This window comes from Molothrus aeneus, chromosome 18, assembly GCF_037042795.1.
Source record: "Molothrus aeneus isolate 106 chromosome 18, BPBGC_Maene_1.0, whole genome shotgun sequence".
NCBI lineage: Eukaryota > Metazoa > Chordata > Aves > Passeriformes > Icteridae > Molothrus > Molothrus aeneus.
The window spans coordinates 10079077-10097443 of NC_089663.1; the positions used below are offsets into that span (position 1 = coordinate 10079077).

Here is an 18367-nt window from a genome sequence, read left to right on the forward strand (position 1 = left end):
TCCCTGCCCGAGTTAAAATACCAATGCAAGATCATGTAAACAAAGTCATTTTTATTTTAAAAAACACACTGGGGGAAAAAAACCCAAGCAAACATATACAGCAAGGCCACAGCCAGTGTAAATTCACTGGTGATAGTGTCAGCTCAGAGAGAACACCAGAGGAAGGGTAACAAGGATATTCTATAAAAACTGGTGTCATTTCAAAAAAAAACAAAAGGGCTTTTCACTTCCATTAAAGTAATTACAAAGTCAAAGATGGGCTGGAAACCCAGGAGTAGGAAGTCAACACCTCTCCCTCCTGGAAATCCTAACAGTTCTTGCCAACAGTAGGTGGAAACTTGAATTCGCTCCCAAGGTGGCAAAGCACAAAGTTCCCTCTTTTAAGATCTTAAAAAGATCTGGAGTAATTTGCAGCTGTCAGTCCCTGAATTGGGAGATGTCAATGAACAAACCTTTGCTGCTGCCATCAGCAAATACCCCCAGGTCCTTGCTCAGCACAGCTCACCTGTCATCCAGGTGATTCCACACCCGGAAAGAACCTAAAACCTTTTGATTTTCCTGTCTAAATGCCAACAAAAAATTCAAAAGCATTACCAAGGGTCTTGGTCACAGCCTCCCTGTGGCTGAACAGAGGATTTATCCCAAATTCTTGAGATCATGGATACACCAAGCAACACTCCTGACCCTGTATTTTCTTTACAGCCTTCAGAAGCCATTTTTGTAATAAATCTGTAGCAAAAAACTAAAACCAAAAGCCTTTTCCTCCCATGGAGACAGCTCCATTCCCCCTAAATAGGCAAACTGGATTTGTGGGGGATGGAGGAAGCAGAGCATGCACAAATTCTGAGCAGCTCAGTAAGAACTGACATCCCTTCACCAGAGTCTGAAACTAAATTCCCATTGCCACAAAGACCACAAATTAATACAGAACTCTGGTGTCTGGGGTCCTTTTTTTTGGCTTCAAACCAGGCTCTCTCTACTTCTCCTTTCCTTCTCCCCGTATTTGCCTTCTCTCGCTCCCTTTCCCCCATTCCCTCTCCCCCCACAAACCCGGCTCCTTCCTGTCCTGTCCCTACCCCGCTACTCCCTTCTGTTCCCCCTCTCTCTTTCCTCTGCCCAGCCTCCCTGTACCCCCGTCCCGGGCTTTCCCTTCCCGTCCCGCTTTCCTGCACAGCCCGAGCTCCCTCGCCGCCCTTTCTCATGCCCTGCTCTCGCTCCTCTCTTCCCGTGCCCCCTTTCCTTCTTTGCCCCGCAGCCGCGGGGCTCGGGCTGCCGGAGAATAAAGCCCCGAGGGCCGGAGCCCGGCGGCCCTGGGCCCTTGCAGGAGTCCCCGCGCGGGGCCGGAGGCTCTCGGCGGATCCCCCCGTGCCGCTCAAGCAGCCCGGCCGACAGCGCCGGAGCTGCGGCTTCGCCGGCATCGCGCTGAGAGCGGCCCCCGCTCTGTGCCGGGCCGTCCCCGCCGTCTGTGCCGCTCCCTCTCTCGCTGCCCCCGGCCCGTGACAGCGAGGCTGGGCAGGAACCTCAACCCTTCTGGGGGCTGCCCCCCCTTTCTTGTTGCAGCAGAATCCCTTGCTGGGGCCATGTACGTGTGGAAAGGGCTTGGGGGAAGCGCTGCGCTGCTGTCCAGGGCAGTCGGACTCGTTCTGTGCCTTCTTTGGGGGTCAGGAAAAGGGGGTGAAGACTCGGGGCTCTGATGCCGTTGGGGGCACCCCAAGGTCCCCAGGAGAGGGAGCCCCACTGCGGTGCAGGAGCAGGTGGGGGGCGGGCGAGGGGCGGGGGTCACGCTGGGTGCCGTCCCCCAGAGGGACCCAAAGTTGTCACAAAATGCACAGGGAGGGGTGGGTGTAGAATGCTAAAACCTGTCTAGTTATTCGGTTTTCTAGGTATTGGTAAAGAATAGGAATTTGTCTCTAAATTCATTTGGGGAGAAACCTTCTCCATCCACTCATTTGTTTACAGGAACGTAGGAAACTCTGACTGGAGATGGGTAGTAGTTTTGAAAATATTGCCCTAGCGTTTTTATCTGAGAATGGACCAAGCTGTGCCCTGAAACCCTCAGAACAGCTGCAGGGGCTGAGGGCGATAGAAAGGGCTCTCTAGCACCTTTTGCCTCCGTTCTCTGCCAGTCCCCAAATCGTGTCGCAGTCCCGGAAGAGGCGCTTGTCATCCAGAGAGCCAAAACGAAGACCTGTAAAATCCCAGCTCTGCATTGTGGAATCAGACGGACTAAGAAAAGCCAACACCCGAAGCAGATTCTGTTTGCTCTGTGTCTGTGAGAACCGGGCTGTGTGCTGGACAGGGAGAGGCGCTGTTGGAGAGTGGCATCAGCGCCAGGTGTGAGTGTGAGGATGATGGGGGCTCGGAGCAGCCCCAGGTGTGAGTGTGAGGATGATGAGGGGCTGGCTCCTGCCGGGGGGAGGCTGTTTTAGGGGGACAGTTTGCCTCTGCTCCCTTTTGCATGGAGCCAATTCCATCACCACTCCAGGTTTATCTCTTGACAAACACTTCCAGCCCAGCAAAACCAACCCTGCGGAGTCAGACCTGTGTCCCTTGGCTTCTCAGGGCCGCCTTGTGCCAACACCAGGTGGCTGCAGGAACCGAGCAGTGCCCAGCAGCTGTGCCCAGGCCCTGGGAACTTCCCTGGGACCCACCTGGGTGGGTTGGGCAGGGAAATGCTTCACGGGGAAGGGGGATAATGAGGGGAATACAGCTGGATTTAGAAACGTTGAGGGTGGAAAGGACCAGTGGGGGTCATCCAGGCCACCCTCCTGCCCAAGCAGGGTCTCCAAGAGCTCTGTCCAGGCTCTTCGGGAGGCCTCCCTGGACAGCCCGTGCTGCAGCACGCTCATAGGGCAGGAATATACCTTCGAAATACTCCACCTCCTTCTCCAGCTCCTGGAAGATCTCGTCCGCCTCGGCCTTGCCGAAGAGGATGCGGTAATCACAGCTGAGCCCCTCGGCGCAGCTTGACCACGAACGCGTCCACGGGTGGACCCGGGACCGGGAGTGAAGGAACGGGAGCCGCGATCCCGCGGGAAATGGGTGCACGCGAAGCCCCGCCCCCTCTCCAGCTGGCCACGCCCCGGAGCGCGCGCGCGCGGTTTTAGCGCCAAATCCGAGTCCCGCCCCCCCCTCCGTTCCGCGCCGCTGCCGCCCCTCACTCAGCCCCGGCCGCCCTCGCTCGCTGCCTGCCCCGCTCCGCCGCAGCCATGATCGGGCAGAGGACGCTGCACTCCTTCTTCAGTCCTGTGCCGGCCAAGAAGCGCGGGCGCTCCCTGGAGCCGGGCGGCGATACTGAGGTAGCGGTGGGGGGGCTCAGGGGGCCCGCGGCTCCGGGGGAGGGGAGAGCGGAGGGAGGAGAGCGGTCTGGTGGTGGCATGTCTGTGCCTGGCTCTGTGTGGCGCTCTGAGAGGGCTGGGGGCGCTGCCGGCCATTTCTGAGAGGAGTTTGGGGGGGAGTGTGGGTGGGGGGGGCACAATTTCCAAACTCCCGCGCCTCTCCACGCGTGGTTGAGCTGCCAATCAAGCGGCCATGCTCCGCTGCCGCCCAATGGACGCTGAGCCCCTCCGTGACGTCACAGTTACTAGGTGAAAACCTCCCCTCCAGCCGCGGCGAGCCAGTGGAGAGACGCGGGCTTTATTCCCGGTGACCAATAGCGAGCGGGCGTTTGTGCTCTCTGCTGCGGGCGGCCAATGGGGGCACGTTTTGTGTTTTGCCGCGCAACCGCCGCGTGCGGCGGGGCCGCCCCTTGGGCGGGGCGTGTCCCGCCATGGCCGCGCCTTGTGCAGGCATGGCCGGCGCCGCCGTGGCCGCGCGTTGTGCAGCCGTGGCCGGCGCCGCCGTGGCCGCGCGTTGTGCAGCCGTGGCCGGCGCCGCCGGTGCCGCGCGTTGTGCAGGCATGGCGGGTGCCGCCGTGGCCGCGCGTTGTGCAGCCGTGGCCGGTGCCGCCGTGGCCGCGCCGCTCTCCCGCCCCGGGCCGCTCCTCCGCCCCAGGCTGCACTCCCGCATCAGGCTGTCCCCGCTGCCCTCCCGCACCCTCCGCAGCCACCCCCCTGCCCGCTGCTTCCAGGTGAGCGCCGCCAAGAAGGCGAAGGAATCCGGCGGTTACGCGAGCCAAGCGCTGAGCGCGGAGCAGCAGGAGCGCATCCGCAAGAACAAGGAGGCGGCGCGGCAGCTGCTGGCGGAGCGGAACGTGCCCCCGGGCTTCGGCGACAGCTGGCGGCGGCAGCTGGCCGGGGAGTTCTCCAAGCCCTATTTCGTGGAGGTGAGCGGCATTCCCCGATCCCCCCCCACCGCCCCGAGCGGCCGCTGAGCCCCCCTGAGCCCCCGCTGCCCCCGCAGCTGATGGCGTTCGTGGCCGAGGAGAGGAAGCGCTACACGGTGTATCCGCCCCCCGAGCAGGTCTTCACCTGGACGCAGATGTGCGACATCTGGGATGTGAGTAGGGCCGTGGTGTGGGGGTCTCTGAGCCGGTCAGGGCAGTTTAAAACCCTGGAGGTGCAGGGTGGTGCACAGACTCGTTCCTTATGTGTTTTGTCCCTTAAACTTGGATCCCATGGGATGGGGATGTTGTTGTTTGGCTCACCTAACTCATAAATCCACCCTTCGCTTTCATGTCTGCTAAGAAACCGTGATTTTATGGTTTTATTACCCTCACAAGCCACTGAACATCCTCTGGTTCTTTTGATCTTTTTTCTGGTGTTAACAGCTTAACCTAGCTCATAGCTTTTTGATCTTGCACATCTCTTGTTCTTAAGGACTATTAAAGAAAATAAGACAACACAAGGTAATGTTATTTCTAATAAAAGCTGTCAAGAATATCACAGCAAGTGTGGCATAAAGCTGAAATGGGATGAAACTTACTTGGAATATAACAAGGTGGTTTTTTGTGACTGTGAAAATGTTGGTCTTCTGCTCTCAGATTGTACTAGTTATATTCATTATTTTGGCAGCAAAGCCATAGGAATATTAATCCCTAGTGTTAGGTGGGCTCTGTGCTCTTTAGCAATGAGATATCTGGGGTTTAACTTCAGTTTCTTGGAGGGGTTGGTTTGTGGCAATTTTTGTCTCAATTTTAGGATAAAGCTCGTTTATAAACCTTTTTTTCCTCACTCTCTGGGGAATAATACTGATTACAATTCAGTGCTAACCAAGGTCTGCTTTCAGGTAAAGGTTGTTATTTTGGGACAAGATCCATATCATGGACCTAAGCAAGCTCATGGGCTCTGCTTCAGTGTCCAGAAACCTGTTCCACCTCCCCCCAGGTATGAACATTTACAAAATCCCTTTTGTTATTTAATGATTTGCAGTTCTGTGGTGCTCAGGGCTGGGCAAATTGATGTGAAGTGGTTTGCAACTACTTAAATCTGAGTTGTGCATCACCTGGAAGGATAATTCTGTGTAGTTTTGGTGATATTCTGGGTGTAAATTTTCATTTCCAGTCTCATTAAAGCTTCCAGGCAGACACACAGAGTCCCTGCCTCTGCAAATGGCTTTATTATCTCAAATAATAAGCTTAAAATCAATGCTCTTCTTGCCTGCTTAGAGCAATAAGTGGTGCTGCTTGCTCTTGTCATATTACAAATCTTCTGCTGGTTTGGTTTGCAGCTTGGAGAATATTTACAAGGAGCTCTCTGAGGACATTGAGGGCTTCACCCACCCTGGCCATGGGGACCTGACGGGCTGGGCCAAGCAAGGTGAGCTCAGAGACACTCAGTGATGTGCCCCCTGTGGAGCAGGAAAGAATCTTATCCAAACACCAGCCCTGTGGCTGGAAATAATCCACCTGTAGGAGAGAAAATCACTTCTGAGCGCCTTAAAATGAAAATTTGCTTCAGCAGGAGAAAAAAGAAGTTTGGATCCCAGAATGGTTTGGGTTGGAAAGGAGCTTCAAGCTTATCCAAGGGACACCTGCCACTCTCCCAGGTTGCTCAGAGCTCCCTCCAGCCCGGCCTTGGGCAGTGCAGGGATGGATTAACCCTTGTTTCACCCTCTGGGGGTGCTTTGTTTGCCAGGGGTGCTCCTGCTCAACGCGGTGCTGACGGTTCGGGCTCACCAGGCCACGTCCCACAAGGAGAGGGGCTGGGAGCAGTTCACAGATGCTGTGGTGTCCTGGCTCAACAAGAACCTGCACGGGCTCGTCTTCATGCTCTGGGGAGCCTATGCCCAGAGGAAAGGCAGCTCCATCGACAGGGTACACCTCCTTCTCCTCAGCCCTTCCCTCTCCCTGCTTTTCCCCGCGGGTTGGTGGACACTAGAGGGCACTTCCCTTACAGAATTGGGAATTTTTCCTGCCTGAACTCTGTCAGATCGAGCTCTGCTTCTGCTCCAGCTTAGCCTTTGCCAGAATTAAGCAAGAAAAGCGGAGCAAGTGTAAGCTCCTGTTGTCAGCAGTGTCCCACAAGGACAGAGCTGTTTTGTCCTAGCTGAGGGCTCATGAATCAATATGAAATCTGCTGGTGGCTTGACAGCAATTGGGAAATGCCAGGGCATTTGTGGCTTTGCTTAGTGGGACAGAAGTCTTGGTCCTTGTGGCTGGATCTTTGGGTCTCAGGCTGGAGCAGGAGGGCGTGTAAGGGGAGATCACGCCTGCCCAGGAGGAGGAAAAGGAGGAATGGGGATAAATCACCTGTCCTGGAGTAGGAAAAGGAGGAATGGGGGTAAATCACACCTGTCCTGGAGCAGGAATGGGGGTAAATCACACCTGCCCTGGAGGAGAAGAAATTGGAGTAAATCACACCTGCCCTGGAGCAGGAGGATCACGAATGGGGCTAAATCACCTGTCCTGGAGCAGGAATGGGTGTAAATCACTCCTGCCCTGGAGCAGTAGGAGAAGGAATATGGGTAAATCACACCTGCCCTGGATCAGGAATAGGAATGGGGCTAAATCACCTGTCCTGGAGGAGGAGGAATGGGGGTAAATCACCTGCCCTGGAGCAGAAAGAGCAGGGCTGGGGGTAAATCACAGCTGCCCTGGAGCAGGAGCAGCCCAAAGCCTGCAAATCAAACAAGTGGTTTCCTCTGCTGTCCCCAGAAGCGTCACCACGTCCTGCAGACGGTTCATCCCTCACCCCTCTCTGTCAACAGAGGGTTCTTTGGCTGCCGGCACTTCTCCAAGACCAATGAATTCCTCCAGAAATCTGGGAAGAAGCCCATTGACTGGAAAGCACTCTGAGCAGGGGCTGAGGCTTGGGAGCAGCCCCTGGGCCATTTCTGAGAAACTCCTGCTGACCTGAGAATTGCTCTTTGAGTGTTGATCAAATTCCAGACTTTCTGAGATGGTTCTAGTTTTGTTTGAAATGTTTATTTTCTGAGAGCAAGTGGGAGTGTTTGATGGAACAAATCTTAGCCTGGTTTGAAGCAAAGACCCCAGACACCAGAGTTCTGTATTAATTTGTGGTCTTTGTGGCAATGGGAATTTACTTTCAGACTCTGGTGAAGGGATGTCAATTCTTACCGAGCTGCTCAGCTTTTGTGCATGCTCTGCTTCCTCCATCCCCCACAAATCCAGTTTGCCTATTTAGGGGGAATGGAGCTGTCTCCATGGGAGGAAAAGGCTTTTGGTTTTAGCTTTTTGCTGCAGATTTATTAAGAAAATGGCTTCTGAAGGCTGTAAAGAAAATACAGGGTCAGGAGTGTTGCTTGGTGTATCCATGATCCCAAGAATTTGGGATAAATCCTCTGTTCAGCCACGGAGGCTGTGACCAAGACCCTTGGTAATGCTTTTGAATTTTTTGTTGGCATTTAGACAGGAAAATCAAAAGGTTTTAGGTTCTTTCCGGGTGTGGAATCACCTGGATGACAGGTGAGCTGTGCTGAGCAAGGACCTGGGGGTATTTGCTGAGGGCAGCAGCAAAGGTTTGTTCATTGACATCTCCCAATTCAGGGACTGACAGCTGCAAATTACTCCAGATCTTTTTAAGATCTTAAAAGAGGGAACTTTGTGCTTTGCCACCTTGGGAGCGAATTCAAGTTTCCACCTACTGTTGGCAAGAACTGTTAGGATTTCCAGGAGGGAGAGGTGTTGACTTCCTACTCCTGGGTTTCCAGCCCATCTTTGACTTTGTAATTACTTTAATGGAAGTGAAAAGCCCTTTTGTTTTTTTTTGAAATGACACCAGTTTTTATAGAATATCCTTGTTACCCTTCCTCTGGTGTTCTCTCTGAGCTGACACTATCACCAGTGAATTTACACTGGCTGTGGCCTTGCTGTATATGTTTGCTTGGGTTTTTTTCCTCCAGTGTGTTTTTTAAAATAAAAATGACTTTGTTTACATGATCTTGCATTGGTATTTTAGCTCGGGCAGGGAGGGGGGTTGGAATGGGGAGTCCCTGTTCCCCCCAAGGAGCCAAAGCCATGAGCATGTCCTTGTCCTCGTCCCCGTGACCAGGCACAGGGCCAGGGCACCTTTGTCCCCCAAGGATCGGGTGTCCCCCTCCCTCCCTCCCTCCCTCATCTCCGGCAGAAGTTTTCCAGACACGTTAGCAGGGAAATATTTCTGCACAGCTGTCATAAAACTGCCGTAAAGCGTGACTGTCGTAAAAAAAATTAAAAATAAAAATTAAATAAAAATAAAATTAGAAAAATAAAATAAATACATTAAAAATAGAAATATTAGAAATAAAAATTAAATAAAAATAAAATTAGAAAAATAAAATGAAAACCTTTAAAAAAAGAAAAATTAAAAATAAAAATTAAATAAAAAATTAAAATTAAAAAGTAATATGAATGCTTTAAAATTAGAAAAATTAGAAATAAAAATTAAATAAAAAATAGAAAAATAAAATCAAAATCTTTAAAATTAGATAAATTGGAAAACAAATTTAAAAAAAATAAAATTGAAAATATAAAATGAATGCTTTAAAAATAGAAAAATTAGAAATAAAAATTAAAAAATGAAATTAAAAAAATAAAATGAATGCTTTAAAAATAGAAAAATAAAAATAAAACTTAAAAAATGAAATTCGAAAAGTAAAATCAAAAGCTTTAAAATTAGAAAAATTTAAAATAAATATTAAATAAAAAATAAAATTAGAAAAACCCCTTTAAAAATAGAAAAAGTAAAAATCAAAAATTAAATAAAAAATAAAATTAGAAAAATAAATACTTTAAAAATAGAAAAACTAAAAATAAAAATTAAATAAAAAAAAGATAAAATCAAAAGCTTTAAAATTAGAAAAATTAAAAATAAATAATAAATAAAAAATGAAATTAAAAAAATAAAATAAATACTTCAAAAATAGAAAAACTGAAAATAAAAATAAATAAAAAATAAAATTAGAAAAACAAAATCAAAAGCTTTAAAAATAGCAAAATTAAAAGTAAATATTAAATAAAAAATAAAATGTAAAAAAAAATTAAAAGTAGAAATAGTAAAAATCAAAAATTAAATAAAAAATAAAATTAGAAAAATAAAATGAAAACCTTTAAAAATAGAAAAACTAAAAATAAAAATTAAATAAAAATAAAATTAAAAAATAAAATGAAAAGCTTTAAAAATAGAAAAATTAAAAATAAAAATTAAATAAAAAATTAGAAAAATAAAATCAAAAGCTTTTAAATTAGAAAAATTTAAAATAAATATTAAATAAAAAATAAAATTAGGAAAATAAAATAAATACTTTAAAAATAGAAAAAGTAAAAGTCAAAATTTAAATAAAAAATAAAATTAGAAAAAAAATAAATACTTTAAAAATAGAAAAATTAAAAATAAAAATAAAATAAAAAATAAAATTAAAAAAATAAAATGAAAAGGTTAAAAATAGAAAAATTAAAAAAAAATTAAACAAAACCTAAAATTAAAATAAAATAAAAAATAAAATAAAAAGCTTAAAAAATAGAAAAATTAAAAATAAATAAAAAATAAAATTAGAAAAATAAAATAAATAGTTTAAAAATAGAAAAATTAAAAAAAAGAAATTACAAAAAATGAAAAGCTTTAAAAATAGAAAACTTAAAAATAAAAAATAAAAAATAAAATTGAAAAAATGAAAGCCTTTAAAAATAGAAAAATTAAAAATAAAAATTAAATTTAAAAATTAGAAAAATAAAATGAAAAGCTTAAAAAATCGAAAAATTAAAAATAAAAATTAAATAAAAAATAAAATTAGAAAAATAAAATAAAGTTTAAAAAAAGAAAAATTTTAAAAAAGAAATTTAAAAAAATGAAAAGCTTAAAAAATAGAAAAAATAAAAATAAAAATTAAATAAAAAATAAAATTAAAAAAATAAAATTAATTTTAAATAAATGAAAATACAAAACCGTAAACCAAAACTGTCGTAAAGCTGCCGTAAAGCGCGACTGTCGGAAAGTGTCGTAAAAGCTGCCGTAAAGCGCGACTGTCGTAAAGCTGCCGTAAAGCAAAACTGTCGTAAAAGGTACCGTAAAGCGCGACTGTCGTAAAAGGTGCCGTAAAGCGCGACTGTCGTAAAAGGTGCCGTAAAGCGTGACTGTCGTAAAAGGTGCCGTAAAGCGCGGCTGTCGTAAAAGCTGCCGTAAAGCAAAACTGTCGTAAAAGCTGCCGTAAAGCGCGACTGTCGTAAAAGGTGCCGTAAAGCGCGACTGTCGTAAAAGGTGCCGTAAAGCGCGACTGTCGTAAAAGCTGCCGTAAAGCAAAACTGTCGTAAAAGGTGCCGTAAAGCAAAACTGTCGTAAAAGGTGCCGTAAAGCAAAACTGTCGTAAAAGGTGCCGTAAAGCGCGACTGTCGTAAAAGGTGCCGTAAAGCGCGGCTGTCGTAAAAGGTGCCGTAAAGCGCGACTGTCGTAAAAGGTGCCGTAAAGCGCGGCTGTCGTAAAAGGTGCCGTAAAGCAAAACTGTCGTAAAAGGTGCCGTAAAGCGCGACTGTCGTAAAAGGTGCCGTAAAGCAAAACTGTCGTAAAAGGTGCCGTAAAGCGCAACTGTCGTAAAAGGTGCCGTAAAGCGCGACTGTCGTAAAAGCTGCCGTAAAGCGCGGCTGTCGTAAAAGGTGCCGTAAAGCGCGACTGTCGTAAAAGCTGCCGTAAAGCGCGACTGTCGTAAAAGCTGCCGTAAAGCAAAACTGTCGTAAAAGCTGCCGTAAAGCAAAACTGTCCTAAAAGGTGCCGTAAAGCGCGGCTGTCGTAAAAGGTGTCGTAAATTGACGTAAAATGTGCTTTTTTCAACAGTTTTTCTTTACGGCACCACCCTTTTTGGAACTTTTATGGTACTTTATAGCACTTTACGGTTTTTAATTTGTTTTTCATTTACTTTTAATTAATTTTATTTTTTAATTTTTTTAATTTAATTTTTATTTTTAATTTTTCTAATTTTAAAGCTTGTCATTTTATTTTTCTAATTTTATTTTTTATTTAATTTTTATTTTTAATTTTTCTATTTTTAAAGTATTCATTTTATTTTTCTAATTTTAGTTTTTATTTAATGTTTATTTTTAATTTTTCTAGTTTTTAAGATTTTCATTTTATTTTTCTAATTTTCTTTATTTGATTTTTAAAAAATTTTTCTATTTTAAAGCTTTTCATTTTATTTTTCTAATTTTCTTTATTTAAATTTTTTTTTAATTTTTCTATTTTTAAAGCTTTTCATATTATTTTTCTGATTTTATTTTTATTTAATTTTTATTTTTAATTTTTCTATTTTTAAAGTTTTTTATTTTTTAATTTTTTTTTTCCTTTTAAAAAGCTTTTCATTTTATTTTTCTAATTTTTATTTTTTATTTTATGTTTATTTTTAATTTTTCTATTTTTAAAGCTTTTCATATTATTTTTCTGATTTTATTTTTTTTAATTTTTATTTTTAATTTTTCTATTTTTTTTTCATTTTTTTAAATTTTTTTTTAATTTTTTTCTATTTTAAAGCTTTTCCTTTTATTTTTCAATTTTTATTTTTTATTTCATTTTTATTTCTAATTTTTCTATTTTTAAAGTATTTATTGTATTTTTCTAATTTTAGTTTTTCTTTAATGTTTATTTTTAATTTTTCTATTTTTTAAGATTTTCATTTTATTTTTCTAATTTTTTAAATTTAAATTTTATTTTTAATTTTTCTATTTTTAAAGCTTTTAATTTTATTTTTCCAATTTTATTTTTCATTTAATGTTTATTTTTAACTTATTCTATTTTTAAAGCTTTTAATTTTATTTCTCTAATATTATTTTTATTTGCTTATTTTTAATTTTTCTATTTTTAATGCTTTTCATTTTTTTTTAATTTTATTTTTTATTTAATGTTTATTTTTAATTTTTCTATCTTTAAAGCTTTTCATTTTATTTTTCTGTTTTTATTTTTATTTAATATTTATTTTCAATTTTTCTAATTTTAAAGCTTTTCATTTTATTTTTCTATTTTTATTTTTTATTTAATTTTTATTTCTAATTTTTCTATCTTTAAAGTATTTATTTAATTTTTCTAATTTTTATTTTTTATTTAATGTTATTTTAAATTTTTCTATTTTTAAAGCTTTTCATTTTATTTTTCTGATTTTATTTTTATTTAACATTTATTTTCAATTTTTCTAATTTTAAAGCTTTTCATTTTATTTTTCTATTTTTATTTTTTAAATTCTTATTTCTAATTTTTCTATCTTTAAAGTATTTATTTAATTTTTCTAATTTTATTTTTTATTTAATTTTTATTTCTTATTTTTCGATTTTTAAAGCTTTTCAATTTATTTTTCTAATTTTATTTTTTATTTAATTTTTATTTCTAATTATTCGATTTTTAAAGCTTTTCATTTTATTTTTCTAATTTTATTTTTTATTTTTTATTTCTAATTTTTCGATTTTTAAAGCTTTTCATTTTATTTTTCTAATTTTATTTTTTATTTAATTTTTATTTCTAATTTGTCGGTTTTTAAAGCTTTTCATTTTATTTTTTAATTGTTTTTTATTTAATTTTGATTTCTAAGTTTTCTATTTTTAAAGTATTTATTTTAGTTTTCTAATTTTATTTTTATTTAATTTTTATTTTTAATTTTTTTTACGACAGTCGCGCTTTACGGCAGTTTTATGACAGCTGTGCAGAAATATTTCCCTGCTAACGTGTCTGGAAAACTTCTGCCGGAGATGAGGGAGGGAGGGAGGGAGGGAGGGGGACACCCGATCCTTGGGGGACAAAGGTGCCCTGGCCCTGTGCCTGGTCACGGGGACGAGGACAAGGACATGCTCATGGCTTTGGCTCCTTGGGGGGAACAGGGACTCCCCATTCCAACCCCCCTCCCTGCCCGAGTTAAAATACCAATGCAAGATCATGTAAACAAAGTCATTTTTATTTTAAAAAACACACTGGGGGAAAAAAACCCAAGCAAACATATACAGCAAGGCCACAGCCAGTGTAAATTCACTGGTGATAGTGTCAGCTCAGAGAGAACACCAGAGGAAGGGTAACAAGGATATTCTATAAAAACTGGTGTCATTTCAAAAAAAAACAAAAGGGCTTTTCACTTCCATTAAAGTAATTACAAAGTCAAAGATGGGCTGGAAACCCAGGAGTAGGAAGTCAACACCTCTCCCTCCTGGAAATCCTAACAGTTCTTGCCAACAGTAGGTGGAAACTTGAATTTCCTCCCAAGTGGCAAAGCACAAAGTTCCCTCTTTTAAGATCTTAAAAAGATCTGGAGTAATTTGCAGCTGTCAGTCCCTGAATTGGGAGATGTCAATGAACAAACCTTTGCTGCTGCCCTCAGCAAATACCCCCAGGTCCTTGCTCAGCACAGCTCACCTGTCATCCAGGTGATTCCACACCCGGGAAGAACCTAAAACCTTTTGATTTTCCTGTCTAAATGCCAACAAAAAATTCAAAAGCATTACCAAGGGTCTTGGTCACAGCCTCCGTGGCTGAACAGAGGATTTATCCCAAATTCTTGGGATCATGGATACACCAAGCAACACTCCTGACCCTGTATTTTCTTTACAGCCTTCAGAAGCCATTTTCTTAATAAATCTGCAGCAAAAAGCTAAAACCAAAAGCCTTTTCCACCCATGGAGACAGCTCCATTCCCCCTAAATAGGCAAACTGGATTTGTGGGGGATGGAGGAAGCAGAGCATGCACAAAAGCTGAGCAGCTCAGTAAGAACTGACATCCCTTCACCAGAGTCTGAAAGTAAATTCCCATTGCCACAAAGACCACAAATTAATACAGAACTCTGGTGTCTGGGGTCTTTGCTTCAAACCAGGCTAAGATTTGTTCCATCAAACACTCCCACTTGCTCTCAGAAAATAAACATTTCAAACAAAACTAGAACCATCTCAGAAAGTCTGGAATTTGATCAACACTCAAAGAGCAATTCTCAGGTCAGCAGGAGTTTCTCAGAAATGGCCCAGGGGCTGCTCCCAAGCCTCAGCCCCTGCTCAGAGTGCTTTCCAGTCAATGGGCTTCTTCCCAGATTTCTGGAGGAATTCATTGGTCTTGGAGAAGTGCCGGCAGCCAAAGAACCCTCTGTTGACAGAGAGGGGTGAGGGATGAACCGTCTGCAGGACGTGGTGACGCTTCTGGGGACAGCAGAGGAAACCACTTGTTTGATTTGCAGGCTTTGGGCTGCTCCTGCTCCAGGGCAGCTGTGATTTACCCCCAGCCCTGCTCTTTCTGCTCCAGGGCAGGTGATTTACCCCCATTCCTCCTCCTCCAGGACAGGTGATTTAGCCCCATTCCTATTCCTGATCCAGGGCAGGTGTGATTTACCCATATTCCTTCTCCTACTGCTCCAGGGCAGGAGTGATTTACACCCATTCCTGCTCCAGGACAGGTGATTTAGCCCCATTCCTGCTCCTCCTGCTCCAGGGCAGGTGTGATTTACTCCAATTTCTTCTCCTCCAGGGCAGGTGTGATTTACCCCCATTCCTGCTCCAGGACAGGTGTGATTTACCCCCATTCCTCCTTTTCCTGCTCCAGGACAGGTGATTTATCCCCATTCCTCCTTTTCCTCCTCCTGGGCAGGCGTGATCTCCCCTTACACGCCCTCCTGCTCCAGCCTGAGACCCAAAGATCCAGCCACAAGGACCAAGACTTCTGTCCCACTAAGCAAAGCCACAAATGCCCTGGCATTTCCCAATTGCTGTCAAGCCACCAGCAGATTTCATATTGATTCATGAGCCCTCAGCTAGGACAAAACAGCTCTGTCCTTGTGGGACACTGCTGACAACAGGAGCTTACACTTGCTCCGCTTTTCTTGCTTAATTCTGGCAAAGGCTAAGCTGGAGCAGAAGCAGAGCTCGATCTGACAGAGTTCAGGCAGGAAAAATTCCCAATTCTGTAAGGGAAGTGCCCTCTAGTGTCCACCAACCCGCGGGGAAAAGCAGGGAGAGGGAAGGGCTGAGGAGAAGGAGGTGTACCCTGTCGATGGAGCTGCCTTTCCTCTGGGCATAGGCTCCCCAGAGCATGAAGACGAGCCCATGCAGGTTCTTGTTGAGCCAGGACACCACAGCATCTGTGAACTGCTCCCAGCCCCTCTCCTTGTGGGACGTGGCCTGGTGAGCCCGAACCGTCAGCACCGCGTTGAGCAGGAGCACCCCTGGCAAACAAAGCACCCCCAGAGGGTGAAACAAGGGTTAATCCATCCCTGCACTGCCCAAGGCCGGGCTGGAGGGAGCTCTGAGCAACCTGGGAGAGTGGCAGGTGTCCCTTGGATAAGCTTGAAGCTCCTTTCCAACCCAAACCATTCTGGGATCCAAACTTCTTTTTTCTCCTGCTGAAGCAAATTTTCATTTTAAGGCGCTCAGAAGTGATTTTCTCTCCTACAGGTGGATTATTTCCAGCCACAGGGCTGGTGTTTGGATAAGATTCTTTCCTGCTCCACAGGGGGCACATCACTGAGTGTCTCTGAGCTCACCTTGCTTGGCCCAGCCCGTCAGGTCCCCATGGCCAGGGTGGGTGAAGCCCTCAATGTCCTCAGAGAGCTCCTTGTAAATATTCTCCAAGCTGCAAACCAAACCAGCAGAAGATTTGTAATATGACAAGAGCAAGCAGCACCACTTATTGCTCTAAGCAGGCAAGAAGAGCATTGATTTTAAGCTTATTATTTGAGATAATAAAGCCATTTGCAGAGGCAGGGACTCTGTGTGTCTGCCTGGAAGCTTTAATGAGACTGGAAATGAAAATTTACACCCAGAATATCACCAAAACTACACAGAATTATCCTTCCAGGTGATGCACAACTCAGATTTAAGTAGTTGCAAACCACTTCACATCAATTTGCCCAGCCCTGAGCACCACAGAACTGCAAATCATTAAATAACAAAAGGGATTTTGTAAATGTTCATACCTGGGGGGAGGTGGAACAGGTTTCTGGACACTGAAGCAGAGCCCATGAGCTTGCTTAGGTCCATGGTATGGATCTTGTCCCAAAATAACAACCTTTACCTGAAAGCAGACCTTGGTTAGCACTGAATTGTAATCAGTATTATTCCCCAGAGAGTGAGGAAAAAAAGGTCGATAAATGAGCTTTATCCTAAAATTGAGACAAAAATTGCCACAAACCAACCCCTCCAAGAAACTGAAGTTAAACCCCAGATATCTCATTGCTAAAGAGCACAGAGCCCACCTAACACTAGGGATTAATATTCCTATGGCTTTGCTGCCAAAATAATGAATATAACTAGTACAATCTGAGAGCAGAAGACCAACATTTTCACAGTCACAAAAAACCACCTTGTTATTTTCCAAGTAAGTTTCATCCCATTTCAGCTTTATGCCACACTTGCTGTGATATTCTTGACAGCTTTTATTAGAAATAACATTACCTTGTGTTGTCTTATTTTCTTTAATAGTCCTTAAGAACAAGAGATGTGCAAGATCAAAAAGCTATGAGCTAGGTTAAGCTGTTAACACCAGAAAAAAGATCAAAAGAACCAGAGGATGTTCAGTGGCTTGTGAGGGTAATAAAACCATAAAATCACGGTTTCTTAGCAGACATGAAAGCGAAGGGTGGATTTATGAGTTAGGTGAGCCAAACAACAACATCCCCATCCCATGGGATCCAAGTTTAAGGGACAAAACACATAAGGAACGAGTCTGTGCACCCACCCTGCACCTCCAGGGTTTTAAACTGCCCTGACCGGCTCAGAGACCCCCACACCACGGCCCTACTCACATCCCAGATGTCGCACATCTGCGTCCAGGTGAAGACCTGCTCGGGGGGCGGATACACCGTGTAGCGCTTCCTCTCCTCGGCCACGAACGCCATCAGCTGCGGGGGCAGCGGGGGCTCAGAGGGGCTCAGCGGCCGCTCGGGGCGGTGGGGGGGGATCGGGGAATGCCGCTCACCTCCACGAAATAGGGCTTGGAGAACTCCCCGGCCAGCTGCCGCCGCCAGCTGTCGCCGAAGCCCGGGGGCACGTTCCGCTCCGCCAGCAGCTGCCGCGCCGCCTCCTTGTTCTTGCGGATGCGCTCCTGCTGCTCCGCGCTCAGCGCTTGGCTCGCGTTACCGCCGGATTCCTTCGCCTTCTTGGCGGCGCTCACCTGGAAGCAGCGGGCAGGGGGGTGGCTGCGGAGGGTGCGGGAGGGCAGCGGGGACAGCCTGATGCGGGAGTGCAGCCTGGGGCGGAGGAGCGGCCCGGGGCGGGAGAGCGGCGCGGCCACGGCGGCACCGGCCACGGCTGCACAACGCGCGGCCACGGCGGCGGCGGAACCAGCCATGGCAGAACGCGCGGCCACGGCCACGGCGGCACCGGCCATAGCTGCACTACGCGCGGCCACGGCGGCACCCGCCATGCCTGCACAACGCGCGGCCATGGCGGGACACGCCCCGCCCAAGGGGCGGCCCCGCCGCACGCGGCGGTTGCGCGGCAAAACACAAAACGTGCCCCCATTGGCCGCCCGCAGCAGAGAGCACAAACGCCCGCTCGCTATTGGTCACCGGGAATAAAGCCCGCGTCTCTCCACTGGCTCGCCGCGGCTGGAGGGGAGGTTTTCACCTAGTAACTGTGACGTCACGGAGGGGCTCAGCGTCCATTGGGCGGCAGCGGAGCGTGGCCGCTTGATTGACAGCTCAGCCACGCGTGGAGAGGCGCGGGAGTTTGGAAATTGTGCCCCCCCCACCCACACTCCCCCCCAAACTCCTGTCAGAAATGGCCGGCAGCGCCCCCAGCCCTCTCAGAGCGCCACACAGAGCCAGGCACAGACATGCCGCCACCAGACCCCTCTCCTCCCTCCGCTCTCCCCTTCTCCGGAGCCGCGGGCCCCCTCAGACCCCTGACCGCTACCTCAGAATCGCCGCCCGGCTCCGGGGAGCGCCCGCGCTTCTTGGCCGGCACAGGACTGAAGAAGGAGTGCAGCGTCCTCTGCCCGATCATGGCTGCGGCGGAGCGGGGCAGGCAGCGAGCGAGGGCGGCCGGGGCTGAGTGAGGGGCGGCAGCGGCGCGGAACGGAGAACGGAGGGGGGGGGGGGGGGCGGGAC

At 45.3% G+C, this 18367-nt stretch overlaps 2 protein-coding genes across 2 annotated transcripts; one reads left to right on the plus strand and one right to left on the minus strand.

Moving 5' to 3' along the window:
• Positions 1-3898: 3898 nt before the first annotated feature.
• LOC136564486 (uracil-DNA glycosylase-like) lies at positions 3899-8278 on the plus strand. The gene is made up of 6 exons (XM_066562473.1): positions 3899-4264; positions 4342-4437; positions 5167-5264; positions 5608-5696; positions 6015-6193; positions 7034-8278. Exons 1-6 carry the CDS (start codon positions 3899-3901, stop codon positions 7172-7174), a joined length of 969 nt encoding a protein of 322 aa, XP_066418570.1. The 3' UTR covers positions 7175-8278.
• A 4943-nt stretch (positions 8279-13221) lies between these two features.
• Positions 13222-17625, minus strand: LOC136564141 (uracil-DNA glycosylase-like). The gene is made up of 6 exons (XM_066561938.1): positions 17236-17625; positions 17063-17158; positions 16235-16332; positions 15803-15891; positions 15306-15484; positions 13222-14465 (listed from the first exon to the last, which is right to left on the minus strand). Exons 1-6 carry the CDS (start codon positions 17605-17607, stop codon positions 14325-14327), a joined length of 975 nt encoding a protein of 324 aa, XP_066418035.1. The 5' UTR covers positions 17608-17625; the 3' UTR covers positions 13222-14324.
• Positions 17626-18367: the final 742 nt, after the last annotated feature.

Coding starts and splice junctions, on each gene's coding strand:
- LOC136564141 (XM_066561938.1), bottom strand. CDS start 17,607: ATGGCTGGTTCCGCCGCCGCCGTGGCCGCGCGTTGTGCAGCCGTGGCC. Junction 15,892..16,234: donor CCTGTTCCACCTCCCCCCAG/GTATGAACATTT, acceptor TTTGGTTTGCAG/CTTGGAGAATATTTACAAGG. Junction 15,485..15,802: donor GACGGGCTGGGCCAAGCAAG/GTGAGCTCAGAG, acceptor TTTGTTTGCCAG/GGGTGCTCCTGCTCAACGCG.
- LOC136564486 (XM_066562473.1), top strand. CDS start 3,899: ATGGCGGGTGCCGCCGTGGCCGCGCGTTGTGCAGCCGTGGCCGGTGCC. Junction 5,697..6,014: donor GACGGGCTGGGCCAAGCAAG/GTGAGCTCAGAG, acceptor TTTGTTTGCCAG/GGGTGCTCCTGCTCAACGCG. Junction 6,194..7,033: donor AAGGCAGCTCCATCGACAGG/GTACACCTCCTT, acceptor TGCTGTCCCCAG/AAGCGTCACCACGTCCTGCA.